This window comes from Ramularia collo-cygni (assembly GCF_900074925.1).
Source record: "Ramularia collo-cygni strain URUG2 genome assembly, contig: RCC_scaffold10, whole genome shotgun sequence".
Classification (NCBI taxonomy): Eukaryota; Fungi; Ascomycota; class Dothideomycetes; order Mycosphaerellales; family Mycosphaerellaceae; genus Ramularia; species Ramularia collo-cygni.
Window position 1 is genome coordinate 540,769 of NW_019716264.1, and position 26,931 is coordinate 567,699.

The window sequence follows — 26,931 nt, forward strand, 5'->3', positions numbered from 1 at the left end:
CACCATAGCCCCGATTGAGCTCCTGACACTAGCCGGATACTCTGCATCGCCTGTGTGTGAGCACATCACTGTTGCACTGCTTGGAAGCCAAGACAGCCAAAGTTTCATCCCAGCGCACGACGTCTCAGACGTTTGGAGCCGCCGACCATAGCGTTCTGGTAATTCTCGTCGTAGTCGCGCGTGCGTGGGTTGAGAACCTTGTTGAAGGCCTTGCGACTCTTCTCCAGAATCTCCTTCTGATTCTCCAAATGCTCTCTCTCGCGTGTAACGTGGCCCGTTTCAGCAGCCRGGTCGGAGATGTCCTCATCGCTCAACTCGTGCACGATGGCGGCTGAGAAGGTCTCGTCGGCGAGGCCCTTGAGGAGGTTGCGCTCAATGACCTGCTGAGTGACGTTGGCAGCGAATATCTTGACCTTGCTCTGTGTGACAGTTAGCAAATACATCTCGAGCTGGAAAGGCGATACATTACCAAATAGAGCGCGATCAGATTGTCCAAAGCCTTTTCAGCCGTCATGCGGTTGCTATCATGAATCTTGGTGGCGGGAAGAACTTGCGAGGCCTTCATGTGATCTCCGTGAGGATAAGCAAGATGATTCGCCTGGACCTGGGCAGTCAGCTCGGCCGTTCTGGTGATGTGTTCGTGGTCGGTCAACTTCTGAACATCCATGGCAAAAGAGGGTTCGTAGATGGCAACGGGACCGATTCTGTCCTCGAGCAATTTCTCCAGTTCCAGCTCCGCGTTGTCGATCCTCCGGTCCAAAATGCCATCAATTCGCTCGTTGATGTTCTTCGCAATCTCAAGCGGTGCAATGTGGCGGACCGCGTGACCCACCAAGGAAGTGCAGCGCGCCGCGACGTTGTCGACATGCTCCCAGGCCAGCTTCTCCCAGTTCTCAGACTGCTCGTGGAACAAGTGCGTCACGAGCGTCGAGTTGAATGTGCCCGGCAGCTCGCGGCCTTGGGTCGTGTTGTGTAGCTCCTGCACCCAGTGCACGGCATTCTCGCGGGTTTTGATGGTCTGGTAGCGCTTTGCTTTTTCGTGAAATTTGTCAACATTAAGTCCCGAGATCTCCTCAATGTCCGTCCCAGCTGCCTGCTTGGTCATTGGGATGTGATACTTGTGACCATACATGAGCATCTGCCTGGTGAACTGCCCCTGTAGATTCTCTGCAGCTCCACGGAGGAACTTGCCCTGGGTATTTGCAGTGTCTGCCGGACGAGATGTGAAGAAAGGATGCTCGTAGTGACCTTCGACAGCATTGCTCACGATGTTGTGATAATCAATGGCGATGCTCATGAGCAGACTTCTCTGCTCACTTAAAGTCGAACGCTTTTCGCCCAGAGCTCTGATGCTTGCGTTGACCTTTTCGAGTTTCTTGACGGCCTCTTCGCGGATTTTAGGTAGCTTCTCCTTACCATCTTCGTAGAGAAGGTCGGCGATGCGCGTGCGTAAAGATCCGATACCTTTGTTCTTGGTGCGGATGTCTCTGTATGAGCCCTTGTCGAAGAATTCCGCTTCTGAAGTGTTTCGCTGCGCGAAATCTTGATGATGGTCTTCATCCGATCTATCAGAAATTAGCATGGGTGCTACACCACAGAGATGAAGAAGTCTGTCCGTACCGATTCTTCAGCAAATGCCAGCCCAATTTCAGCTTGATGTTGAGGTTTCGCGAGTTGTCGAGCCAGGTCTTCTCCCTCTTGCAACCGGGCGGCAAGCAGTCCATCTTAGTGATGATTCCAAGAGTACGGTGGCCCTCTGGATCTACTTTGCGACACTTTGAGAGAATCTCGTTGCTCGCGAGATCGGTGTTGGCTGACACAACGGCCAGTGCAATGGTACGCTCCTYTCCGAGATACTTGTTCACAAGTGCATGGATCAATTCCTTGTCTTCTTCGGTCTGCTCCGCAGTCTCGGTGTGAATCAAACCTGGAAGATCCACGATAGTGATGGGCAGTCGGTCAGGGCCACTGATCTCGATGCTCAGTACGTTCGACGAAAAAGCCATCGGTCCCTTCTGACGTGCTCCCTTCCCCGACTTGCTCTTGAGACCCATAAACTTCGTGGCCTCTTCAATCAAACTTCCGAATTGGCTGAAGTCAGTAATGGTATGGTTGAAACTGGAGAGCCGCTTCTTCTCCGTGGCGGAGAGGTTGACATCTGGAATGATCATCGTTCGTATGGACTCCTTGGCATCGGGACGATTCTCGAAACGGGTCGCAAAGCGCGTGCAGAGWCCTTCTTTGCATGGGAACGGAACTTCGGTCAGACCCTCGAGCACAGAGCTCTTTCCAGAAGACTGATCTCCACAGACGACAAGCTGCGGCAGCGAGATGAGCGTGTCGAGGCCGCAGGTCTTCAGCTCGTTCACGACCTCGAGCATGGTACGGCATTTCTCGTTGTGGAGCTCGTTGAGCGAGTACGAGTTCAGTGGCGGCGTGTTAGCGCTGCTCGCAGACCTAGACTCCGACCTCGTGTCGGAGTTTCCAGGCAGGGGCTTAGATGGCCTGGTCATGTCGTAGTTTCTACCAAGCGGTGGTAGTTGATGCGAGAAGGTCGTGGAAGTCGTAGATGAAGATGATATGGAATGAAAGAATGCGACAATACGAAAGAGAGAATGAAACATGCGACTGTCGCGGTCTCCAGGCAGAAGCTTAAATTGGTGTGTGAATGAAAGATGCATGCCAGACTTTGAGAAGTGAAGTGAGAGTGGTTCTAGATCGTTTGCAATGCTGCAAGACCCCAGTCGAATCCCCGTATTTGTACGCCAATATATCAGGGATGACGCGCTGATACCTCTTCATTCACTCCAGACCACAACTGCTGCTAGTYAACATACCTGGACAAGAGGGTACCTCATTCTTCGGCTTCGGGGACTCCTGTGGATCCTCGCGGTTGTTGACTCTCGAGAAGGTCATGCTTTCCACGGAAACCCGTCTCTTCGCGACCGAGTGTGCGGACTTCTTGAAGCGTCTATAGAGCAGACTCGAAGTGGTGGGTGCTCTAGCATATCAGGCGGAATTTCGTTCAATGCTCACAACTGGCCGGCACATGCGTGGTCGAATGTGGTGCCATCCCCAAGCGACATGCTACCGCCGCATGACAGCGGTGTCTCTCAGCGTATACTGCTTGCTCCAAGCACCTAAACAAGCTGTCCCCTCGCGATCATACAACGGTGCTGCGCCGATTGCCATCGTCCGGGTCAGCGTTTTCCCAGCTCTTGAGCTCCAGCCACCGCTTCCTTCCTTGTGCGTGTTGGCCTTCTCAACATAGTGCGCGCTCGAATGCAAAGTCCCGAGGTTGCGAAGCGCAGAAAATCTCATGTGGTATTACAGATGATCCACCAGCATAGTTCGGTCGGCCGCAGATGGGGTCGCGTCTACTTGACGTCCCGTGAGACGTTGGAATACAGAGTTTCGGAAGTGGTGGCCGTGAGAACGGTGCCACAACCGCCCCGTCAGCACCACGGAGCTCAGCCCGAATGCACTTGTTGTTGAATCAGGCCAGGGCGGTGTTGTTGCAGTCTTGTGGCACTCGGTGATGGAATCAGGAGTACTGGAAACGGGGCACAGTGTGCATGCAGCGCGATGACTATGGCGAGTGTTTGCGACCCATTCCTTCTTGGTGGTACCTCCTACAATAGGTACCTTAGCATCCCAACAGCACGTGGGTCCAGAGCAAGGTTCCAGGATCCAAGAACGAGGGCAGGAACAAGCTTTACGCCACAGAGAGGCGTTTGGTTCAAACGAGTCCGCGTGGCGCCAGACTTTGCCCTTTCTTCCGCCAGGGACGAGATGTCACCTTTGTTTGACGCCGGGTAGCTGCAGCGCGCTCTCGATTGGCCTTCTTGAATGTGCCATGCCGTGTGACAGTGACTGGATATCGGTAACACGCTCACGACGCCGAAACAGTCGCGCTTCCGCAAATGACGCCACGGGATGATCGCAACGGGATGGAGGACGGCAGACAACGGCAGCTAAGTGGATTAGAGCACTGATAACAAGTTTTGAAGGTTGTTTAGTCGCAGCATCAAATCAGGTCTGCGGTAGGTAGGTGTGCGCTCTTTCTCTTTTGAAAATTCATCTTTCATCAGCCTGCACCTTCTGCGCCTGCTTCCATTACAGTCGCTTCGGAAAGACAACACCGCTGGAATCTCAGCTTGCGAACATTGAGAGTTGGACTTCACCACCGGCAGTTGGTATCTATCGCTTCCAGCAAGATTCCATCTTCAATTCTTCTGCCGCCTTCAATCGACGCCAATCCACGCCGCTCAAGATGCTTTCCTCTGTGATCGTACTGGCAACGCTGTTGTCTTCGATACTTGCCATTCCCACGATCGAGACAAAGGGTTCCAAGTTCTTCACCAGCGACGGCAACCAATGGTACATCAAAGGTTCGTCAATGGTGGAAGCACTTCGTGAGATACAACTAACATACCTCCGAATYACAGGAATCGCCTACCAGCTGACCGAGGACGATCCACTTGCTCAAGGCTCCCAATGCCAACTCGATGCCAGCCTCATGAAGACTCTCGGTGCCAACGCCATTCGGGTCTACCACGTCGACCCTTCTGCTGATCACGATGCATGCATGTCTGCCTTTTCGGATGCCGGCATCTACGTCTTCCTCGACCTGGACACCTTCGACACTTATATTCTGCCCGAAGCCAACAAGCCTCAATGGAATGGCACTCAATTCAAGCGGTACGCCGAGGTCATGGACGCCTTCCACAACTACGACAACGTTGCCGGCTTCTTCGTGGGTAACGAGGGCTTGAACACTGGTGCCGACAGCGTAGCTGCACCATATGTCAAGGCTTCTGCGCGTGATATGAAGGCACACCGGGACAGCATGGGCTACCGCAAGATTCCTGTGGGATACAGCGCCACCGATGCCGGTCAACTACGTCCCAACCTTCAAAACTATCTTGCGTGCGGCAGTAATGCTTCCGAGGCGCTCGACTTTTTTAGTCTGAATGCATACGAGTGGTGCGGAGATGCTACGTTCGAAGTCAGCGGTTACCAGTTTCTTCAGATGAACGCCAGCGAGTACAACATCCCAATCTTCTTTTCCGAGGTCAGTATCTTGGAGTGAAGCTATCACTGCTGTGATGAAATATCGATGCTGACTTGGCACAGACTGGCTGCAACACGGTAAAGCCACGCACGTTCCAAGATCAGTCTGCTATCTTGGGACCCAAAATGATGAACACTTGGTCCGGCGCAATCATTTACGAGTGGATCGAGGTTCGTTCATCTGTGCTCTCTTGAATGTATGCGACCATGACTGACAGTCTCGGCCTCCAGGAGACAAACAACTACGGCCTCATCTCGTATGGACCAAAGCCGGCGGACGGTGCCACTGGTGCCAACATCGTTGCTGGCTTTACTCGAGCTGGTACCCCAACGCCTGTCAGCCCCGACTTTGAGAACCTGAAGAGTCAGTGGGCAACTCTGGCTCCAACCGGAGTTTCCTCCGCCGCATACTCTCCGTCACTCTCGCCTCCTGCCTGCCCATCATCTACCTCTGGTCTCTGGAATGTCGACGGCAACGTCCCACTTCCTACCGTTGGACAGGAGTTCATGGCTCTTGGCTCCAGCAATCAGGTTGCTAGCACTGGTACTGGTACTGATACGACTTCCGGCTCGGGGACTTCTCAGACTGCATCATCCGCATCTGGCTCGTCACCATCTGCGAGTGAGACCAAGAAGTCGTCCGCTTCTGCAAGCAAGCGGGACGTGGCAGAGAGTAACCTTTTCAGGCTTTTGGTCCAGACTGGTCTAGGTCTTGCTGCCATGGCAGTGTTCGCTGGTCTGATGTAAAGGCTGATGGACCATTTCAATCGATAAAATTGCGTACGAAGGTCCGTCTGAGAGGCCTAGTCGTGCAGCCATACGAGACAGACGATCACTAAATGTATCCCTGGGCAAGCCAATGGACTTCATCTGGACCATACAGGCGAGCGCTATCTTGCATTTTGGTACAAGCCATATTTGGATGCTCTGTGAGGGAGTTTAGCTGCGCCGAGAGACAATCCGTGTTGCGTTACAGCGAGCATTGCCAGCGTTACAGCGTATTCGAGAAATTGTCGGAATGAGTATTCCAAGTGGTATATGATAGACGAATAGAGCATGATTCAGGTTTATCCTGCTATCTCACACGATGGAATGCTTCTTTTCCTTGTCTGTGACTCTCGCCGTGACCAGAGCGACAGGCATGGGATCGTTCCATGACGCGGACCGGAGAAAGATGCTACTCTCAGCCAGCAAATGCATGTCGAGCACCAAAGTCTTTGAGCACTTGCAACATCGGTCATGTGTGACCGCGAACAAGCGAAGGCGGTCAGTAAGGTAATCCAGCACAACAACTCGAAGTCATGAGACTACGGGCAGGTTGTTGTATTCCGGAGTACCGGCCTATTGTAGATATCGTTGGCAATACCCCCTACCCCAACCCTAACCCTTATTTTCCGCCTGACTTATTATGCAACTAGCAACAGAACGAAGGACGCAGAGTAGTCCAAGTTGCGACCATGAGGCCGGACGTCGCATTCTTTCGTGAATCGAACTCTCGATGGGTGCGTTGGAGGGAGAGCCACCTGGCCCACTTGTATGTGGACCGTCCGCAGCCCCTTTCGCTCGAAAGCAATGTTTGTCTGTTGACCTGACTACGGAGCTGTATACAGAATGCCAGCCTCAGGACGAAGCCAAGCCAGCTCATGCAAGACAAGTAGCGGCATTGGCACCGACTAACACGAAACCGAGAACGACGGGATGAAGGGTAAAATGACCGACCCTTTCTTTCACCGCCTGGACAGTTAAACCCGGACGCGACCCAATTTTAGAATCCGATGTTTTATGAAGAATGCAAGATGGTCGTTTCGCATTTCCAAAGGCCTCTACAAGGAAATATGAAAGTCAGCTCGATCACGGTATTCACAACGTGAAGTCATTCCACTGAAGCAGGCCCGTAGACAAGGTCTGGCCTCGATGATCCAAGGTTCTTCGCAAGCTGACAAGCTCAACGAAAAGTGTTTAAAAGTGGCGCTAATCGTGCCGGTCTTTGCGGGGTACAGATTCAACAACGTCCGCTGCAAGATCCCTTCCAGCTGCCCGGACTCGAATGCAGACTGAGCGTGGTGTATCACGCTGCTATTGGATCATGATTGCAACGGACCCCACCGTTGAGCCAGGATAAGAGGTTTCACGCACTGACGTGCGTGGGCCTCTGAGTTATCGGGGAGTATTTCCCGCTGCTGATATCGTCGGCGCTATACAGGATCAGGCAAAGCATACCTTCTTATCGAGAGGTCTGGTGGTACGACGATAATGGAAGAAGCATCAAAAAACATCGCTCGCGGTACTTTTGAGCCACCCCCCGGCTGCCGGATTAATTAGGAGCTTACGACAGCTGGAGGAGGTGAGACGTCTCATTAATGACACAGCTYGTGCGTATATAGCTTTCTGTCCTGCACTCGCACGTTTGTAGCTCCTCTGTTGCTGCTTCTGACCGCTGTCGTACTTGCCTTGCCAACACATCAACCCTACAGGTATTCAAAACAACCAGACCGTCTCACCTACCTTACCTTCACCCACCTCAGCTCCTACACTCCACATACCTAAAACAACGACTCCCTTCGATCACACAACAGCAAAACGATCATGGCTGCACCACGAGCGACCTCTTTTATTGCCCTCCGTAATCTGGCCAAGTCTTCAGCAAGCGGCCAGCATGCACGATTCCTCCATATGACCGGTCCACAGACCTACTCAAGGTCAGCTTTCCCATTGACTCAGCCAGCATAGGCAGTTGCTAACAACTCCACAGCCCATCACTTCACAGAGGCTCGAACCTACCACGAGACCTTGCAGGTCTCCGTGCTGAATGCAAGCGGAGAAAGATCGAAACCAGTGGAGCTAAGAGTGATGTAAGACATCTCGTTCTCAGCGGGTATAGAGTAAGCTGACAGGTCACTTTCTTAGCTGGTAGCCAGAATCACGGCCGACGAGATCGCACACTCTCGCTCGTTCAGCACTGAGACGCGACCTTCGCCATCGGCTTCCACTAAAGCACCAGTAACCCGCCACTTCAACACCTCTCGTACTCTCAAGGCTGTGAACGACAGCTCGACCATCGACTTTGCATTCATGCCTCAGATCCTTGGCTCGGAGGATGCTGGCATTGCAGCGATTCGTGTTCCAATTCTACCAGACATCAACTTCAACCAGAACAAGGCAGCCATCGCACCGGAAGAGCCAGCTGTGATGCTCCCTCAGATTTCCACAATGGTGAGGAACTATAATTGTATAACCACGCCAATGCTGACGATATGACAGTCCGCAGATGCAGTCATCCTTCCTTTATCTGACCACACCACGCCATCGGACGAGTACCTCCACATCGACTTTAGGAGTATGGCGGACCGTGTCTCGGCCAATCTCGCAAACATAAAACTGCCGGTAGAGCAACAGGCCGGGATGGTGAAGAGGATTTTTGGAGATATGATCGACGACGCTATGGGCATTAAGAGACCTATTCCTGCTTGAGAGTGACCTGAGTAGGGAACTGGAGGGGCCTTTGATTGCGTTCAAATGATGATGAAATGCTAGGAAGATGTTATTGATTAGTGATATTAATACTTCATGCTATGAAGAAGAGTGCAAATTTCGATCTGTTTTAGATGCTCCGACATTGTATGAGCACTTCAGACTATGAAAAGGTCTTCGGCTAGAGAGGAGAAGAGCGCTGACGATTCTGCTCTGTTGCCCACACCTGGCTGAAACTGTGGTGGCGGAATCATCTTACTGAACCAGAAAAGGCAAGCCAGGTCACTCTGCATCTCGAGCGACATCAGTATAGGAGTCCAGATGCTGGCGAGTAGATCCTTCCACATGTCGGTAGTCGAATATAGCAAGCATTAGATGTAGCATCAGAAGGTGATGCAGAAGGAAGTCCTCCGTCCAGGGCGAGGACTTTCCATGAGGACTTTTCATATTTGTGGCATCTCTATGTGACAGCAGCTTATGTGAGTCAGGGACAACGCAAACAATGATTCCCTTGTAAGGAATCGAAGGTGTCTCATAGGAGACATCTTGTTGACAGGCTGATGCAGATTGATCGTGTGACGTTGTTATATTCTAGCTTAATCAATTCCGAGTTGGTGCTTGCCTTGCTTTCATTCAAGCGATCTTTCAGACCAGACCCCTCCTCACCCAACACAACCTGGAACACATTCAGTCCGAGGATCGAAGCGGCACCGTCGCCATATCCAGCTACGGCAGTACACCCCATTGCTTATTCTCTTGGAAGCGCTTTGTTTGGAATTGTTTTGCAGCGCAGCGCAGCGACGTCTTGTCTTGTCCGGAAACTCGACCCGGATTATCTCATCTTCCTTCAGAACACAGCCCCTCTACGAACCGATCGACCGACGACCGCGCCCTTGCAGCTTCCATCACCTTCGCTCCGGGGCTGGCGCATGGGATTTCCGCGAAGACATCGACATCACGCGGGCAGTGACCTGAGCAGACACCGCGCAATCCAGCGCATCTGAGATCTTCGAACCCACGTCATGGACCTTCCCACGCAGGCGAACCTGCGCGTGACGAGTACGCAAGAGGACATGTCATACACGGAGATGGGGACACTTTTGATGGCTAACATGCACCCGCAGTCATCGCCGCGGACGGCTTATACAAGCGCGATGTGTTCCGCTTCCCAGACCCTTTTGCGGTCGCAACGGTCGGCGGAGAGCARACCAAGACGACGGGCGTGATCAAAAAGACGTTGAATCCTTATTGGAACGAGAGCTTCGACATGTACGATATCCCATCCATCCTCAGTGCGGAGGCCGTGGAAGTGAGGATTGAATGCTGATGGACCGACCGATAGGCGTGTGACCGAGGAGAGCATTCTCGCAGTTCAGATCTTTGACCAAAAGAAGTTTAAGAAAAAGGACCAGGGCTTCTTGGGCGTTGTCAACGTGCGTATTGGCAGCGTGATTGACCTCGACGCTGGCGGTGATGGTATGTGTGATCAGAGTGCCAATCAGGGCCCCCGCCTTCTAACAGCTCGCAGAAATGATTACACGCGACCTACGAAAGTCCAACGACAATCTCGTCGTCAACGGCAAGCTCATCCTCAACCTGTCGACCAACACGCGAGCCCCCATTGCTAGCGGCAATCAGGGCAACGCCGCCCGTCCGACAGGCTCTTCCGCGGGTCCATCTGCGAATGGCGCTCAGACTCCTTCCACCTCCACCCCGGTTGGCGCGCAGTCAGCTGCGTCGCTTCAGAGCACCGAACGCCCCGTCAGCTACACCGCCCCGTCGAACCGTCAAAGCACTGGACCCGCACCGCCGGCAGGCACGCTGCCCGCAGCAAATGGCACCAGTGCTCCGGCTAGGAGAGGCACCGAGTCTGGCTTCAGTGCGTTTGAGGATGCTCAAGGCAGATTGCCGGCTGGTTGGGAAAGGCGCGAGGACAACTTGGGGCGAACATACTACGTGGACCACAACTCGAGACAGACCACATGGATCCGCCCCACTGCTAACTACAACGCGGGCGAGCAGCGAGCTCAATTGGAACAGCAGACCAACATTGAACGAACCAGACATCAGAACCGTATGCTGCCCGAGGACCGCGCAGGAGCAAACTCTCCCACACTCTCCGACAGAGCGAATGCTTCGCCTCCCGCGCACACGCCTGCCGCTGCTTCGACGCCGAACAATGCAACATCAGCCCAGATGGTGGCGACCGGGGCCACTACTGCTGGGACCGGAGAGCTGCCAGCTGGTTGGGAGCAGCGTCACACGCCCGAAGGACGGGCTTACTTTGTAGACCACAATACGCGCACCACGACATGGGTGGATCCAAGGCGGCAGCAGTACATTCGGATGTACGGCCAGAATGCTGCCGGCAACAGCACCATCCAACAACAGCCAGTGTCTCAATTGGGCCCTCTGCCTAGTGGATGGGAAATGCGCTTGACCAATACTGCTCGCGTGTACTTTGTCGACCATAACACCAAGACAACGACATGGGACGATCCGCGACTGCCATCTTCTCTGGATCAAAATGTCCCACAATACAAGCGCGATTTCCGAAGGAAACTGATCTACTTTAGGTCGCAACCGGCGCTTAGGATCCTGTCCGGTCAATGCCATGTCAAGATCCGCCGTTCCCACATCTTTGAGGATTCCTACGCGGAGATCATGCGTCAAAGTCCAAACGATCTCAAGAAGCGTCTCATGATCAAGTTCGACGGAGAGGACGGTCTAGATTATGGTGGTCTTTCTCGGTATGTACTCGATTGGCTTTCCATTGGCGATGCAATACTGACAACTTTACAGAGAGTTCTTCTTCCTCCTCAGTCACGAAATGTTTAATCCCTTCTACTGTCTTTTCGAGTACTCAGCACACGACAACTACACTCTTCAGATCAACCCTCATTCTGGAATCAACCCGGAGCATTTGGGCTACTTCAAATTTATTGGACGTGTCGTTGGTCTTGCCATCTTCCACAGACGATTCCTTGACGCATTCTTTATTGGAGCTTTCTACAAAATGATCTTGCGAAAGAAGGTCAACCTCGCGGATATGGAGGGTGTCGATGCCGAATTTCACCGAACACTGAGCTGGTCGATGGAGAACGACATTACGGATGTCATTTACAGCACCTTCTCCGTGGAGGATGAACGCTTTGGCGAGAAAGTGACTGTGGATCTCAAACCCGGCGGTAGAGACATTGAGGTTGACAACGACAACAAGAAGGAATACGTTGATCTCATCACGGAGTGGCGCATTCAGAAGCGTGTTGAGGAGCAGTTCAATGCTTTCGTTCAGGGATTCCACGAATTGATCCCCGCGGATCTGGTCAACGTGTTCGACGAGCGCGAGCTGGAATTACTCATAGGAGGTATCGCGGACATTGACGTCGATGATTGGAAGAAGCACACGGATTACCGTGGGTACACGGAAAACGACCCGGTGGTGCAGAACTTCTGGAAGGTACGTTGTGTTCACTCTCCTTTTCTCGCTCTACAATTACTGATCGATCTTCCACAGTGCATCCGCGGATGGGACGCAGAACAGAAATCTCGTCTTCTGCAATTCGCAACTGGAACCTCGCGAATTCCCGTCAACGGCTTTAAGGATCTCCAAGGCTCAGACGGACCACGAAGATTTACGATTGAGAAGAGTGGCGAGGAGGCACAGCTGCCAAAATCGCATACTTGCTTCAACCGATTGGATCTGCCTCCTTATAAATCGTATGATGCGCTCACTCAAAAGCTCACATGGGCTGTGGAGGAGACGGTGGGCTTTGGGCAGGAGTAAGAAACTGCGGCACTCTTTTTGTTACGTTCTGGAGTCTATCATGACATGGCACATGGCGCTGGGAGGAAAGAAGACATGGATCACGTTCTATCAGGTCAACTGTAGATACCGGCGAAGAATGAATGACACGGCTGGCGYACATCCATTTCTGCGTTTCCCATATCATTGACGAAGGATGAGTATATCTGTGCGGTAGTGCTGCTTCTGGTAGTTTGCAGCGTTGGAGCATGCTTTTATTCACTCGCTATTCGGTGCTTCTCTGCCACATTGTAACCCACCCCCTTTCCATCTCTWCATTCTTCTCCAACCCTCGAACCGCCCACCTACGCACCATTCATTTTGTACACCGGACCAAAAGCTCTGATTCGATCGGCCAAACCTCCCCTTCTGCTTCCCACTCCGCAGTCTTGTCGTGAAATCTACAAAGTCCCGTTGTATGGTGTGCCGCCTCCATAAAGGTGGATGGAACTCGCAAAGTAAGGAGAGAGCTCGCCAGGCTCGGAGCGATTATCCTTCCGCTGTGCACATCTTCTTTGTCGAATCCTGTAAAAGATATCATCTTGTTCGGCGTACGTGATGACATTGCCCGGCTGGTCAGAGTCGTCATGGAAGATTGGTGTGGCGGCAGGACTGTGACGGTTGGTGGAAGATTCAGGGAGAATATTGAGGGAGGGATAGTGTTTGGAGTTATTTTATGAACAGTTTTATATTGGAGTAGTGAGGAGAGGGAAGGTGGTATGCAGACAGCAAGAAGGGAAACATGGMGGTGAGAGGATGCATCAATTAATGAGATGCCGAGAGGAAGGAGATAACAGCGAGAAATATGAACAAACCTGACGCCCATCATGAGTATGCAATGTTTGTTAAATTGATCGACCTGGGTCGACTGTCTCGGGACTGCTCAGGCGCTCTATCAAGCTGAGTGGGATTACTCTCGTGAGTAATGTTTCGCATGCGCGATCTCCGAGATCCTTCAGACTTCCCGCCAAAGATCCAGCTGATAGCGAGCTCAAGCCCTGTGAACTCGAAACCAGTGGTAATGTAGCCGGTTGTGAGCAGATCTCGAAGCTGTAGGTTATCCGTGAGGGGTTGAGCTTCATGCTGGCGAGGTCTTCGTAGAGGACAGTGAAGGTCGGGATAGTCCGAGGGTGCCCATCACAATCGATCGCTGCTTGAATGGCAGAGCGCAGTCTTGTGAACTTTGCGAGATCGTGACCGGCGCTGAATATCAACGCCATCTGGAACAATCTCAAGACCTTCAATCATGCGAGCATCGGTATTGGGAAGGAGATTGAAACGAAGGGAAATGTCGATCGGGGTGTTGGGGATTCCCGCAAACGTTTTCCACCTCTGACGCCTGACCTTTGGTAAAGTCCTTTTGGGTGCGTCAGGAAGGACTCCTCCGATCCGAGCTTTCCTTCTCGGCCTGCTTTGTGGACGGATGTCTCGAACCGCTGCCAGATGCATTGACTTTCCTACTGCTGGGAATTACTCAACCTGAAGCCTTCCAAAGCCCGAATCTGCGCCTGCATTGGAGGATCAATCAGCACCAAATTGTGAATGTCTTCTCTCTCGAAGAATGTCGGTCGGTATGAGGCAGAAAGGAACCCTTCCGACAATACGCCTGGAAAATTGTGCTATCGGCACTTCTTATGTTAAATTCTAGATCTCCAGTGCGGTGCGGTGGTCGGGATCGAGTGCTTTCAATGCCGTACTGAATACTGGGAGCTGCTCGAGCGTGCAGGGGATGAGGATCCGACAGAGATGAGTAGACATGCGGATCGTGTTTCCGTCTATCTTGCCTGCATATGGTCCCACAGCCCTGTGAAGTCCTCCTTTGTTTGAAACGATTTCGCATCATGCGTCTTCCCCAACATGAAAGCCGGGCATGTCGGATGAGGCTTCGTGGAGTTTGTGTGCGATGAGAGATTTGACGGATTGACGACTCATGAGAGGAGTTTGTATGGACTGGACAGGTGACCGATGGGCATGGCATGGCATGGCATGGGGGAGGTTGCACGACGGACCCGGTGGCTCGTGCGCATCTCCATCATCTCTTCCCCGGAACTTTGAGGGCGAAAGCAATGCGGATCAAGTCATGGCAGTCCATGGTGGGAGGATCTTGTCTTGCCCTGCAATCCGTCAACGAGGGGAGAGTTCTACATCTCTTGGGATCACGCCTTCCTCGAGTGTGATTGTCAGAAGATGATCGGGCTGCAGCGACAATGTTGAAGAGCAAGGATGGTATACGAGAAAGTCATGTTGTCCGACTCAATCCACCAATCAGCCACGGGCCTGAACCCGAATGGGAACACAATAATGTCCGTGCGAGCAGTTGCTACAATAATTAACTCGGCAGGCATACAAATTCCCGTCGTTCCTGCTTGCCCTCCTTCGACACCTCACTCTCTCTTTCTGCGCGGTCAATCGTTCATCAGCCTCTCGTTTCAATTCAATTCAGTTCAATTTAATTCGATTCACCGCAGTCCATTCCAATCGACATATTCAACCAAAACAAAGTATCGGCACCTATAGCGATCTCTAGCTTTTCGAACCGCATACCAAACCCGAGCAATTCAGCATGCACGTCTCAGCTTTCCTTGCTCTCGCGGTCGCGAGCCTCTCCGCCGCACAAAGCACCACAGGAACATTATCGGGCTGCGGATCCCAGGTTGATCTGTACGAATAGACCGCAGCAAGGCCCACAGTCCTCCACCTTCTAATCAATCCGCCTAGAATCATTTCCACCTGCCTTTCCACCACCCAGCCTCAACTGCAAGCTTGCACTGCGAATGACTGGGACTGTTTGTGTGCGGCCAGCGAAACTGTGAGTAAATCGAACTGCCAAAGGCATCCAGTGTGGTTCTCCCATGTCTCTAGAGTTACGATGAGCATTGGGGCACATTGAAGCTGTCTCGCACATTGCTAAACATTTGACCCCTTCTCTTGCAGATACTCACTTGCTACAACAACTGCCCATCAAGTCCCGATCGATTCGGTCACGAACAAACCAAAGTCGCGAACTGCAATGCTGCGTCGGCGTAAGTGGTTGGAAACGAAAGTAGGATGAGGGGCGGTGTTAATGATGAGATACAGCTACGGAACTGCAACAAAGGCCACGGCCACGGCTTCATCGACGGGATCGTCCTCTTCTGTCGCAGCAACCACCACAAGCACCGCCAGCGAATCTTCGACCATGACCGACTCTGCTTCTGCATCCAGTGCAACCGCTTCCGAAACCGGCGCCGCTGTTGCAAATGCTGCTGTCCCCGCTGGTGGGATTCTCGCTGCCATGTTCGGCCTTGCTGCTTTGCTATGATGTTGTTCTCAGATCGAACGATGCGCTCGATGACTCCAAAGGACAGAAAGATCTGGGGAAGTGCGTCGCTGGAAAGGGCATTGGGATGAGGAGAATCTCGACAAGATAGGGCGACTCAATTCGTGGTCGCTAAGATATCGCTTTTAAGCTCATAATCTGTTCCGTTTACAACGCTAGCATTTCACTGACATTTCCGTCAAAGTTGCTTCGATCCTACTGCAATGGAGGAGTGCTCTGGAACAGGCTGGAAGCGAACGACTCGGGGTAACGATCGCCAGCTGGCTCCGCTCTCTCGCACGCGCTGCGGATCTCCTGCTCTTCTTCCTTGCTGAGCTTCACCTTCAGAGAGGCGATGTTCTCTTCCAAGCGGCCCAAGTCGGTCGTACCGGGGATGCTGAAAGAGGTGAGTACAGTAGCGAATCAGCGTATGATTTGGTGTCACTTACGGGAAGATATCGTCGCCTTGAGCCATCAACCACGCCAGGGTAAGCTGGCTAGAGGTCACACCCTTCCTCTTGGCAATTGCGGTGATGGTATCGACCAGTTCCAGGTTCTTTGGGAAGTTCTAAAGAAAAATCAGCAGCGGAAGATTGCACAAGGATGGTCCAGATTTACCTCAGCGCTGAAGCGGGGAGCGAATGTGCGGAAGTCTCCTATAATGACAAGAGTAAAAGAGTCAGCGGTGTCCTGTACGCTGTTGTCGAAGACTGAAACCTGGCATCGCTATAGGCATCTTCTCAGGTCGTTCCACAGGTTGTGTACCTACCTTCTTTAAAGTCCGCTGGAGATCTGATCTGGCCACCAAGCATTCCACGGCCAATTGGAGAGTAGGCAACAATGGCGACGCCCAGTTCCTTTGCGACCTTCCGAAGGCCTATGGACGGCTGCTCAATGTCCAAGCTGAAAGGAGAGTACTCGATCTGCAGGGCATCGATGTGCTCGACAGAGCATGCACGACGCAGCGAGTCTGCGTCGCATTCGCTGAGACCAAGGTACTTGATCTTGCCTTCCTGCTTGAGCTTCTTCATCTCGCCCACGGTCTTCTCAATTGGAGTCTTGCCGTCAAGTCTGTGCGCCTAGGAGTCAAAAGACATGATCAGCAATGCCTTCAACGCGTGATCTTCGACTCATCCAGACCTACATAATAGAGATCGATACTCTCAACACCGAGTCTCTGAAGAGACTTCTCACACGCCTTGCGGCAGTACTCAGGTGTGCTATCAACCCACCGGTTACCCTGATCATCAACGCAGTTGGCAAATTTAGTCGCGAGGAAAATCTTCTCTCTCTTGCCTGGGTTCTGCTTGAACCACTTGCCTGCAGCAAATCATCAGCTTGTTCAATCACGGAATCTCCAGAATCCCACAGAGACGCACCCAAGAGATCCTCGCTGTCGGCATATATGTCCGCCGTATCCCAGAACAATTCTCCTTCCTCATAAGCCTTGTCCAAAACTGCGAATCGCTCGGGATCTGGCTTTGGGAGTCCGTAAAAGGCACTCAGGCCCATTGTGCCGTATCCGAGAGCTGTGACGTTGGGTCCATTCTTGCCGAGCTTGCGAGTGGGGAGTTTGGTGCCAATGGCTCCGCCGGTGACTTTGCCGGCGAGTTCTTGTACTTTCTGCATGGTTTTTTGCTTGCGGGGATGTGGAGTGGATCTGTTGTTGTTTTTCTGTTGTTTTGGAAATCGATTCACAGTAGTGAGGAATGGGAGAAGTTGAGAGGCGTTGTCAGACTATATGAGGTCCGTCTTACTTTTCCATCCTGTGGTGATCGTGAAGTATGACGCTGCGGGGGCGCCATTCATGGACTTTAGGTTGGGAGTGCACTTAGAAGCATGACGCTGCGGGGGCGCCATTCACGGACTTTAGGTTGGGAGTGCACTTAGAAGCATGACGCTGCGGGGGCGCCATTCACGGACTTTAGGTTGGGAGTGCACTTAGAAGCGGGCGGAATGGCGGATTTAAGACATGATGGGCAGAAAACACATGCGCTTGTCGCCGCTACTGTGGTGTGGTTGGACCTTAGCGAGCCCTGCTATAATCTCACATTGTTACGCAACTGGAAGCTTATGGAAACACACGGGAGTTGTGAACGGGTCTTTTGATTTGACAATAATCTCAGGCAACTCAGCTAGCCTTCGCAAAGAGCAGGTACTTTGCACGCACCGACGCCTACTAAGCCATCGACATACGCAAGAAGCGYCGCGACAGGTACCATGTCCATGCGACCAAAAGCCGGATGACTCGAGACCAAGACCTGACCGCCCCAGAGGATCCTCACGAAATAGCAGCCCGCTTTGCTGTAGAGCTCAAAGACGACCTCGGCGCCCATTCCCGGCCAGTACATTCTGTCCACTTGCAAGATAGACAGCAATCTCGACATGGATCCATCGTGCGCCACGTTGTGACGATATTTGACGCCTGCATAGTCGTCACCCTTCATGACATCCCTCAGATTCTGTACGAGCTCTGCCATGTAGATGCCATAGCTGGCCACACTCATAGGGAATGACTCTGGAGCATCKCGGTAGATGAAGCTGTACTCGTATTGTCCCAGGCGGAATACCTTTTCGGCTTCTGCGAGACCAACGCAATCCGTCTCGCTGCCGAGCTTGCATGGCAGAGGCTTTGAGTGGCACAGTCGAGCGGAGAGATTGTCGAAATAATGATCCCAACTCTTGTGCCATGACTTGGAATCCGGTGCCACGCCAGAGAGCGCATCGAGACGATCATAAAGACCCGCGGAGGCGTCATGATGTTTCTCCCATGCTGGCGTCTCGCTCCCGGGTCCGTAGTTGCTTTTGGATGCAGCAGAGCACTTGTAAGAAGGCTCGAGCGAGTCGATACTGTTCGACTGGACGAGGAGCGGCGTATCCGCATTCTTGCGGAGCGGGTACATTCCTGCGATGAGCATGCTGGCGACTTGCGAGGTGATGACGTTGTTGGTGACTCGATATGAGACAGCTTCTGGGTCGTAGTTGGTGGAGATGAATCCCAACATGTCAGCATATACCGCCTTGAGATCGACACCGTGTTGGTGACTGTCGTCAAGACCTCCACGGGTGATCTGAGGGAACTGACAGGATCCGTTGAAGCCCGTGGGCGCCATGGGATTCGAATTCGAGGTGTACACGGACCAGTATGTTGCTGCTGATGGATTTCCGTACGGGTTGAGGGGCTTGCCACCATAGAAGAGACCTTCGTCGCTACATTCCCAGGAGTATCCCTCTTGTGGGAACGTGTTGTCCGCATAGGGTGTACGCTTGTGGTGGCGATGGATGACCTCCACGTACTCCAACCTGTACTCGCTACTTGGCTTGACATAGGTCTTGGTATCAACATGCGGCATGTTGCACCAGTTGGTCATGTTCAAAGGGCCTTGGCTGGGACTGAAGACGAAGCCGTTTGCTCCCGTCCCGTTGATGACATTGCCCAAATCATTGACGGAGTTCTTCGTGGGCGGATACCAGTCCAACGAGACGTTGAGCCCACCGCTACAACTGGATTGATCGCTCAGAGCGACTGAATGCCCAAGCATCGAGAACGCCATGGCCGTAACGACCTCGTGGCATTTCATGGTGGAGTAGGTGGTGGTGAGAATGAAAATGAGAAGAACAATCAGGCCGTGAGTCGGAGTGGTACGGATCTGTGACATTATATGGATATGGATTTTTCTTGTGGTAAAGCCAAGTTTAACGTCATGTCTGATTGTGCGGATACACTATCGCAATGCGCGTGCTGGAGATCTCACCGGCCATTGGCCTGCTGTGTCGCAAGAGATGCAGTCGGATCCGCCATGGCGGAGAGAAGTCGTTGGCGGCTAAATCGTCCACTCCATATCATTCCGAAGTAGTGCGAGACACGTGCAGGTGGAAAACACGTGCAGATGAAGTACCACGGGGTGGAGATGGAGAAGAGATGGAGGATGCAAAGATCTGTGGAGATGGAAGAAGTTAGAATCCTGCCTCGGAGCTCGGAGCGCCTTCCGGAATCCAATTACGCCACAGCACGAGCACGAGCTACGTCAGAACGTGGCTGTTATTTCTTCGTTGTCACCGCCGACCAACGTCACACAAACATCAAACAAACGATCTGGATCGCTTGAGGCACCAAATCTTCCAGTACATAGCGTGCGCAGTGCGCCATTCTGGACGAGGTGAAGTTCTTGCGAGATGACATCCCTTGCTTGAAGGAGCAGGGATTGACGATATCCAAGATCTTTGCCGTTTGAAGGACCACCAAACCCTGACCTCTCCGTCAAGCAATCATGGCGAAGCTTTCAAACGCCAACTCAATCCCACGCAAGCCGGTCCCAAGTGTGAAGCGAACTAGCCGACCGAAGCCTCCATCGGCGGTCACCTTTCTCTCAACTTCCTTCCTGGCACTCCTAGTTTCAGCACTTCCATGGGCAAGAAGCTGGTTGTACTCTGGTGCCGCCGTGGAAACACTTCTCATCCTTTGGGGATGGGAAGCCGAATGTCGGATCCTGCCCCAAGTCCCCCTGTGGACTCTCATCTCTTCGCTCAACCTCGTGTATGCGGTAAGTGGATCGGATCGATGGGCAGGTAGTGATCGTGCTCCGCTCTGAACCGCCAACTACCGGGAAGATTTGCTTACCATTCTTATCATTTWCCTAGGTGTGCTCGACCTCTTGGTTATTGAATGGCTTCTTTACCGCAGCTTGTTRGCCATGGGTGTTGGTTACATGTCTGGTGCAATCTCCAACAGTCGCTAGGTATGCTAGAAGAGCACTTCGAAAAGTGCTCAAAGAGTACCCATCGCATTTTGTTAAGGACAAGATCGCGATGTTCAATTTGCCAGCGTTGGAGATTGACACAGATGTCGACGGGTTGATGGTCATCCGGGCTGTGACGATATCCTTTTCCACACTGACGATTGTGGCACATGGCGTAGAAGTCGGTACGTTATTTAATCTGATTGATACAAAAACAGCCGACTGATTGCATACAGGAATCAAACTGGCCAACGAAATCGAGATGGCCATATTTGTCGACGAAGTGAAGGTAAGATTGTTCAGAAAGATCGAGATCGGTGATGTTTTTGCAAACATGAAGGGCGGGCCTGCCGAAATGACGTTTGCTGAAGTGGAAGCTGCCACAGATGATGCAGTCAGCGAAGTGAGCGTCTTCAGCGACCACACTCCCCTCCTTCGCGCTGCATCGTTTGGTGCCGCGAGCTTTAAGGATCGACCGAAATTGCGCGAGTYTCTGGCCGGTGGCAGCTATATCGAAGACAGCTCGCCCAAAGAAGGGATTGATGCTGTTGAAACTTTGTCGCCTGACGACGAGTTGGCGAGCAAAGAGTATGCGGAGTTGATGACCGAGATCCGAACGAGTAGTGCCATCTACCAAGCGCGTGCGCAGGTTCGAAAGAATTGCAAAGACGGCACCAAGGGTTTCTCACTGGACAGCGAGAAAGACCTCCGTGCAGCCATTTCGGCCGAGCTTCACGCATACTCCTCAATCAGTCACCCCCCGCAACGGTCTGTTCGGGTCACAACACTGCAAAACATGTCTCCACCTGCGACAAAGCGATTTATGCATCGCTTGCCATTCCTCCTTCGGGCTGTTCTAGCCCCTCTGGCTTACTTCCACCCAATATCAATCAACAGCGTAAATGCCGCAGGCTCGGGACAGTGGGTCTCCGAGATTTTGCAAGACAAAGTGTTCAAGAAACACACAGAGAACAATGCGGAGCTTCGCCGACTTTGGAACCGCTTATCAGCATGGTTGAGCGGAGCCAACTTCTGTCTAGAGTTGAGTGACATGGAGTGCAATGCTACAGTGCCTATCAACACTGGCCCAGAGTCCTTCATCTATGCAGCAATAGCTTTACAAGACCTGGTCGCCTTTCGAACGGCACCGCAGACCGGTACAGTCTCTCCAGTCGTCCGTCTTGGGGGAGCCCACGCAACCTTCCATCTGCCAACGTACCTGCTACCCCATCATGAACATCTCATCCCGGATCTACCGACGTCCGACGACGAGTATGACATGGCGATCAAGATCGAAGAGGCAGACGATGGACCCAAGACTACCCAAGCTGAGAGGAGTCTAGAGACATTGAAGAAAGACGAAGCGGCTGTCAAGTTGAGTGTCCACGGCAGCTTTCCCGCAAGTTGCGATCAAAGCCTGCTAGATTTCGTCGCTGCGCTAGTAAAGGCGACGAAGCTCATCGAGTTTGAAAAGGAAATAGAGGAAACTGGAAAGGGGTCCAGTGATGAGACATTGGTTTCCTCGACGCCTTCGTCTCCGACTTCTCAGGATGGGATGAATGATGAAAATCACGACCATAACAGCGGCGAAAAGATGTCGTTCAAAGACATTGCAGGCTTCAAAGCCACGGCGAGGAACATTCGTCACAATATCAAACAGGGAAGTATTGATTTGAAGCAGGATATCAAATTGATCGCAAAGGATCTGAACACCAATACCCGAGATGGAATGAAAAAGGCCATGGTCGGAGGGCTTGTGAACGATAGGTGGATTGCAAAGCTTGTGGGGAAAACGGCTGCGATGCTGAAGGAGGCACAGGGAGACGTAGGATACAGTGGTGATATCCCGATCGCTCTCGCGCCGTATCGAGGCGAGAACGGCTTGGAGTCGAAGCTTCTCCCATGATAATTGACTGGAATGGGGCAGGTGATGCATCCATTCGTGTTTCAAGCAGATCAAATGGTAAAGAAGCTCTTACCTGAAGAAGGTCGGCAAATACCATGTCGACCACGAAGAAATCAGAGACATCGCGATGAAAAGACGTACAATTTCGGATTGGTAAGGCTGCCATGTCACTGGTGAATGGTATCCGCTGTGAGATTGATTTGAAGTCGTGTGAATCTCCGAGACATTGCTTCAACGATCATTGAGGCAAACAAGTGAAGCTGGAACAGACAGTGTCACCATACCGCCGCCAAGACTGATCACAAGGCTTCGGCAATCACGGGAAATAATCTTGTTGCACCGCCACATATTGAGGCTGCGAATGCATACCGAGGTTCAGTTCGGCTTCACCTTTGGATTACTACACACACACTTCACCATTGTCAACATCACGGTACTGAATAATCACCGGACTTTTGGCACCAGAGAAAAACTCACCGTCATATCACAACTGCGTTTGAACAATCATCAAACCTATCATACTTTACTATCAACCAAGCAGTGACACCCAAAAAGACGTCAAAATGGCGCAGACGTATGACGATATCATAGTAAGTCTATCGACCAATGCTTCACTAAAGTTCACGAACTAACTTGGAAACTCTCGTCAGGTCACTGTGCAAGATGGAGTTGGAACCATCAAGTTCAACCGACCAAAGCAGCTCAACTCATTTGGTGGCACCATGATCGCAGACACCATCAATGCTCTTCGCGATCTTGACAACCACCCGGACACCACCTTCACTGTTATCACTGGTGAGGGCCGATTCTTTGCATCAGGAGCAGATGTCACAAGTGAGCGCAACCTCGAAAATGCCAATGTGATCGACTCTGACTAATACTTACAGGCGTCGCAAACCAGCCGAAGAGTTTCAAGCACGACGGTGCGAAGAAGATTTTCTGGGCGCAGAGATTCGCAGAGGGAATGGAACTCGTCAAGTCCATCATCGATCACAAGAAAGTGGTTGTGCTCGCACTAAACGGCCCGGGCGTTGGCGCTGGAGCTGCATGGTTCCAAGGCTCCAGCGATCTCTTCTACGCCGCAGAGGGTGCCTGGCTACAAGTAACATTCTCACAGCTCGGCCTGATCCCCGAAAACGGATCAGCGACCAACTGGTCACAGCACATCGGCGTGCATCGTGCGAACGATTGGCTCATGTTTGGAGGAAAGGCTTCCGTGGAGGAGCTGGAGAAGATTGGCATGGTCAACAAGATCTTCCCGGTGAAGAACTTCCATGCCGATGTTCAGTCGTACCTTGCCGGTATGCTGAAGGACAGAGACGGCAAGTCCATGRTGGAGATGAAGAGGTTGCAGAACAAGCAGACGCGGGACGCGAGAATCTTGGCGCTGTTTGAGAGTTGGCAGGCGTTGAGTGAGCGGTTTGTGGAGGGTGAGCCACRGCGTAGAATGGGTGCGAAGATGGAGGAGTTAGCTGCGAAGCGGAAGGCTAGGGAGGCGAAGATGTAGGGGTTTGGGTGGAGATTATGTTGGCTTGTTGCTGCAAAGTAAAGTCTGTATCAATTGATTCGAAAAGTATCTGTTGGAAAGAAAAACATTATTCTCCACGTTCAAGGCCTGGTAGCTCTGCTAGTCGACAGTGACATTGTTGTACAATCACGATCGTACCCCTTGCCAGACTCAGCAACCATAGGGTCTAACCCTAGTCTTGTGCCCGGCCCCACAGACTCTGACATCATCTCACTCTCAATAATGTACAGTCTACATATCTATAGAGACTACCTACTTCTCCGAACTCCTTAAAGCTGCAGTACATTTCGAGATCCTGAAACAGTCCAAGTATGGCCCAGACGAACCCAACCGAGGCCGAGACAATAGAGCTCTTCAAAGATCTAGAGCAAAACTTTCCTTCAGCATCTCTCGGAAACGACAAGTGGTACATCCTAGCCGTAAGCATTGCAAAGAGATCTATGATGATGAACAACATCTGCTAAGTTATCATACACTCTGTAGATTGCTGCGATCTCAGCTGGTGGCCATCCTGGACATGCCGCAGATCTCTACAAATATCTCTTAGCGAAACCCGAATTCAACACACCAGATGCCCGGAAAGCTCTAGTCAGGAGACTAAGGGAAGCGATGATGAAACTTGTTAGTGTAGTCGGTGTTCCTAAACCGCTGGAAGCCATCTTCAGTATTGGTGCGATTGAGAGGGAGGAAGATAAAGATTACAGCTTCTCGAGGTGAGTAACACCACATATAGAATCAATTTGATCTGACAATCATCAGACAAGGTTGGCAATCAGGTCCAGAGAACATCGCCCGTGGCAAGAATTGGCTCAATCAGATCTATCAGCACAATATGGCATCGAATGAGAATATGATGGCTGCACACAAGGATTTTCTTTGGGTCTCGGAGGAAATCACCTACGGCTTGTATCTCTCCGATCATACAATTCTGGGACCTGTGGAAACTGAACTCGTCGTACTTTCTGGAATCATGATGCAGAATTTGCCGAGGGAAACGGGATGGCACTTGAGAGGGACTAGAAGGATTGGTGTCAGTTCAGAAGACGTTGAGAAGGTGCAGCAATGCGTGAGTACCCTTCAACTATGAAGCCGTTAGACGGCTATTGACTGACACATTTCAAGATTGAGAAGGTTGCTGCTTTCTGTGGACTCAGTTTGAACCGTGTACCAAGAGTGCAGGATATCGAGCATGAGGTTGCTTTCCAGACTTAGTCTTCCTATGCTGCAGATAGCTTTCTTGAACATTTTTCAAAGCTACCAGGGTGGAGATACCTAGGTCGCACCATTCCTTTGCCCATGACGCTCCATCTTCTGACGAGCTAATAGGTGATGTCTTAGCAGCTTCGTGGACGATGATACCGAACATCCTCGACGCGCGATCGAGCAAGCCTCCGATACCGCGATTCTGTTGGAACACCCCTCTCTCGACAGAGCCGGGAAACTCGTCCCTTATTTATAGACATTCAAGTGGCAGTCTCTTCATCCTCGGCTACTTCTGTGGCAGTCTCTTCATCCGCGACTACTCCTGCGTCAATCGATGTAGCCCAGTAGTTACCCTGCAAAATCCACCAAAGCTCACTACACCGCTCCATTTCTTGGACTGTGCGTTCATGCTCGTGGTATCTGCAACGACGCATGATTTGCACGACTCGACCATCGCTATGATTGTGAGCGGGATGGGTGCAGACTTCAGCGTCACACCGTGCAGTCTCGAGTTCCTGCTTCACACCCATGAAACACTCCACAAGGAAGCTTTGAGGGAGTTGGTCCATTTCGATGGGCTTTGATATGATACCTGGGTTTCGGTCGGGATGCACCTGCATGTTCTTGGCCCAGAGATCGACAAGTAGCCGGCGTAGAGGGGAGGTTGTAGGAAGGCGATCAACGCATCGCGCTGTGTCGACTTGATTGGGGTAGGTGTACATCCGAGGTCGTCGCTGATCGAGGCGGAGCTKTATGAAGTTCATGATCTGCTCACGGAGACGTATGGTGTCATACTGGTCGGCGAAAACATAGATGTCGAACAACCATTGCCACGGCCATGTTACTGGGTTGGAGGGATCTTTCTCGTCAAGAGCGTCTGTCGTTGGATCCTGAATGGATTTGCTTTTGTCGCAAATCTCTTGGTCGTAGGTGTGGAGGTCATAAATATACCCTGTGGGATAGTGGTTTTCAAGAGAAGCATCCGCTGGCGCCTCAACATGAGCATCGGCGTCCTGGAGATCAGTTTCATCAAGTGTTCTTGGCGTCTTGCGAGACCGGCTATCATCTGCTGTCGTGTGATCGTCCAACTTGCGCTTTCTGCTGGTTTCAGGCGCGCGGTGATTCTCTGGGTCAATGTACACTAACCCGGTGTACAGCCAAGTCAGAAAGACCTTGAAGATCCATGGCGAGACGTCGGTCAGAGTCACCTTGCCCTCCAGTGCTTCCTTGAAACTGCCGTTAAACGTCTTCTCGAAGTAGGCTGACTTCGAGCATATGATGCCGCGCATGATCTTGAATGTCTCTCGCTTGGTTCCCGCTGGATCTTCTGCCTCATCCCAAACGCTGACTCTGATCATGGTGGGATTGAGCAAGTCTGCGATCGCAATCTGTGTCGGATAATCATGGATCAGATCGGATGGATTTGGGAGCTCCTCGGGCACGTCCGCCAGTTCATCGCCACTGTCGCTGTCCATGATAGCGAGTCGGATGTGGTGCGGATATTGGTACAACTCTCTTGGAGTAGAGTGGAAGTCAGAGATGTGACCGCGCGCGCCTGGCCAGAGAGTTTGCAATGCAACAGGGAGATGCTGTGTGGTTGTTTGAGAGGATCAGGCGTAGAATGCAGCAAGATGATTTCGATCACTTGTTATAGGTGTTGGGAAAAAAAAATTCGCATTGAAGAAAGTACGAAAAAGTTCCGATTGTTTGTCAGAAGCTAGTTAGAAATTGGAAGTCGAGATCCACGAGATCCGCCAGCTGCACGGACCAAATCGAGCAAGTGAATGGAATGAGCAGTTTTCGAGGAAGTGAATGAAGGGTACTCGAGGACGGGAAGTGTATGAATTGTACCAAAGAGTTGTAGCTCAGCTTCATCATCTGCCTCCTTCTCAGGTGCTTCTCCGAAAT

The 26,931-nt window shown here is 51.9% G+C and overlaps 12 protein-coding genes; 7 read left to right on the forward strand and 5 right to left on the reverse strand.

Annotated features, from left to right (window-relative positions):
* Nucleotides 1–104: 104 nt before the first annotated feature.
* RCC_06769 (uncharacterized protein) lies at nt 105–2,513 on the reverse strand (the record flags this gene model as incomplete). XM_023772030.1 has 3 exons in its annotated part: nt 105–419; nt 470–1,565; nt 1,621–2,513. The coding sequence occupies 3 exons, from the start codon at nt 2,511–2,513 to the stop codon at nt 105–107; spliced, it is 2,304 nt and encodes a 767-aa protein (XP_023627798.1).
* Nucleotides 2,514–4,273: 1,760 nt separating this feature from the next.
* Nucleotides 4,274–5,820, forward strand: RCC_06770 (related to beta (1-3) glucanosyltransferase; the record flags this gene model as incomplete). XM_023772031.1 has 4 exons in its annotated part: nt 4,274–4,391; nt 4,449–5,074; nt 5,137–5,244; nt 5,305–5,820. 4 exons carry the CDS (start codon nt 4,274–4,276, stop codon nt 5,818–5,820), a joined length of 1,368 nt encoding a protein of 455 aa, XP_023627799.1.
* Nucleotides 5,821–7,659: 1,839 nt separating this feature from the next.
* Nucleotides 7,660–8,544, forward strand: RCC_06771 (uncharacterized protein; the record flags this gene model as incomplete). XM_023772032.1 has 4 exons in its annotated part: nt 7,660–7,772; nt 7,826–7,925; nt 7,981–8,286; nt 8,335–8,544. 4 exons carry the CDS (start codon nt 7,660–7,662, stop codon nt 8,542–8,544), a joined length of 729 nt encoding a protein of 242 aa, XP_023627800.1.
* Nucleotides 8,545–9,566: 1,022 nt separating this feature from the next.
* On the forward strand, nt 9,567–12,331 carry RCC_06772 (probable Probable E3 ubiquitin-protein ligase hulA; the record flags this gene model as incomplete). XM_023772033.1 has 6 exons in its annotated part: nt 9,567–9,603; nt 9,669–9,813; nt 9,887–10,020; nt 10,073–11,294; nt 11,347–12,004; nt 12,062–12,331. 6 exons carry the CDS (start codon nt 9,567–9,569, stop codon nt 12,329–12,331), a joined length of 2,466 nt encoding a protein of 821 aa, XP_023627801.1.
* Nucleotides 12,332–13,194: 863 nt separating this feature from the next.
* On the reverse strand, nt 13,195–13,569 carry RCC_06773 (uncharacterized protein; the record flags this gene model as incomplete). The annotated part of the gene is made up of 1 exon (XM_023772034.1): nt 13,195–13,569. One exon carries the CDS (start codon nt 13,567–13,569, stop codon nt 13,195–13,197), a length of 375 nt encoding a protein of 124 aa, XP_023627802.1.
* Nucleotides 13,570–14,912: 1,343 nt separating this feature from the next.
* RCC_06774 (uncharacterized protein) lies at nt 14,913–15,650 on the forward strand (the record flags this gene model as incomplete). XM_023772035.1 has 4 exons in its annotated part: nt 14,913–15,010; nt 15,068–15,158; nt 15,284–15,372; nt 15,428–15,650. 4 exons carry the CDS (start codon nt 14,913–14,915, stop codon nt 15,648–15,650), a joined length of 501 nt encoding a protein of 166 aa, XP_023627803.1.
* Nucleotides 15,651–15,863: 213 nt separating this feature from the next.
* Nucleotides 15,864–17,276, reverse strand: RCC_06775 (probable aldo-keto reductase (AKR13), puatative; the record flags this gene model as incomplete). XM_023772036.1 has 6 exons in its annotated part: nt 15,864–16,044; nt 16,097–16,215; nt 16,266–16,303; nt 16,417–16,726; nt 16,792–16,967; nt 17,027–17,276. The coding sequence occupies 6 exons, from the start codon at nt 17,274–17,276 to the stop codon at nt 15,864–15,866; spliced, it is 1,074 nt and encodes a 357-aa protein (XP_023627804.1).
* Nucleotides 17,277–17,782: 506 nt separating this feature from the next.
* On the reverse strand, nt 17,783–19,306 carry RCC_06776 (uncharacterized protein; the record flags this gene model as incomplete). Its single annotated transcript, XM_023772037.1, has 1 exon — nt 17,783–19,306. The coding sequence occupies one exon, from the start codon at nt 19,304–19,306 to the stop codon at nt 17,783–17,785; it is 1,524 nt and encodes a 507-aa protein (XP_023627805.1).
* Nucleotides 19,307–19,918: 612 nt separating this feature from the next.
* RCC_06777 (uncharacterized protein) lies at nt 19,919–22,292 on the forward strand (the record flags this gene model as incomplete). XM_023772038.1 has 3 exons in its annotated part: nt 19,919–20,191; nt 20,289–20,571; nt 20,623–22,292. The coding sequence occupies 3 exons, from the start codon at nt 19,919–19,921 to the stop codon at nt 22,290–22,292; spliced, it is 2,226 nt and encodes a 741-aa protein (XP_023627806.1).
* A 563-nt stretch (nt 22,293–22,855) lies between these two features.
* Nucleotides 22,856–23,799, forward strand: RCC_06778 (related to delta3-cis-delta2-trans-enoyl-CoA isomerase; the record flags this gene model as incomplete). XM_023772039.1 has 3 exons in its annotated part: nt 22,856–22,882; nt 22,943–23,126; nt 23,180–23,799. The coding sequence occupies 3 exons, from the start codon at nt 22,856–22,858 to the stop codon at nt 23,797–23,799; spliced, it is 831 nt and encodes a 276-aa protein (XP_023627807.1).
* A 332-nt stretch (nt 23,800–24,131) lies between these two features.
* RCC_06779 (uncharacterized protein) lies at nt 24,132–25,032 on the forward strand (the record flags this gene model as incomplete). XM_023772040.1 has 4 exons in its annotated part: nt 24,132–24,239; nt 24,304–24,533; nt 24,580–24,886; nt 24,943–25,032. The coding sequence occupies 4 exons, from the start codon at nt 24,132–24,134 to the stop codon at nt 25,030–25,032; spliced, it is 735 nt and encodes a 244-aa protein (XP_023627808.1).
* Nucleotides 25,033–25,283: 251 nt separating this feature from the next.
* RCC_06780 (uncharacterized protein) lies at nt 25,284–26,498 on the reverse strand (the record flags this gene model as incomplete). The annotated part of the gene is made up of 1 exon (XM_023772041.1): nt 25,284–26,498. The coding sequence occupies one exon, from the start codon at nt 26,496–26,498 to the stop codon at nt 25,284–25,286; it is 1,215 nt and encodes a 404-aa protein (XP_023627809.1).
* Between the last annotated feature and the right edge of the window lie 433 nt (nt 26,499–26,931).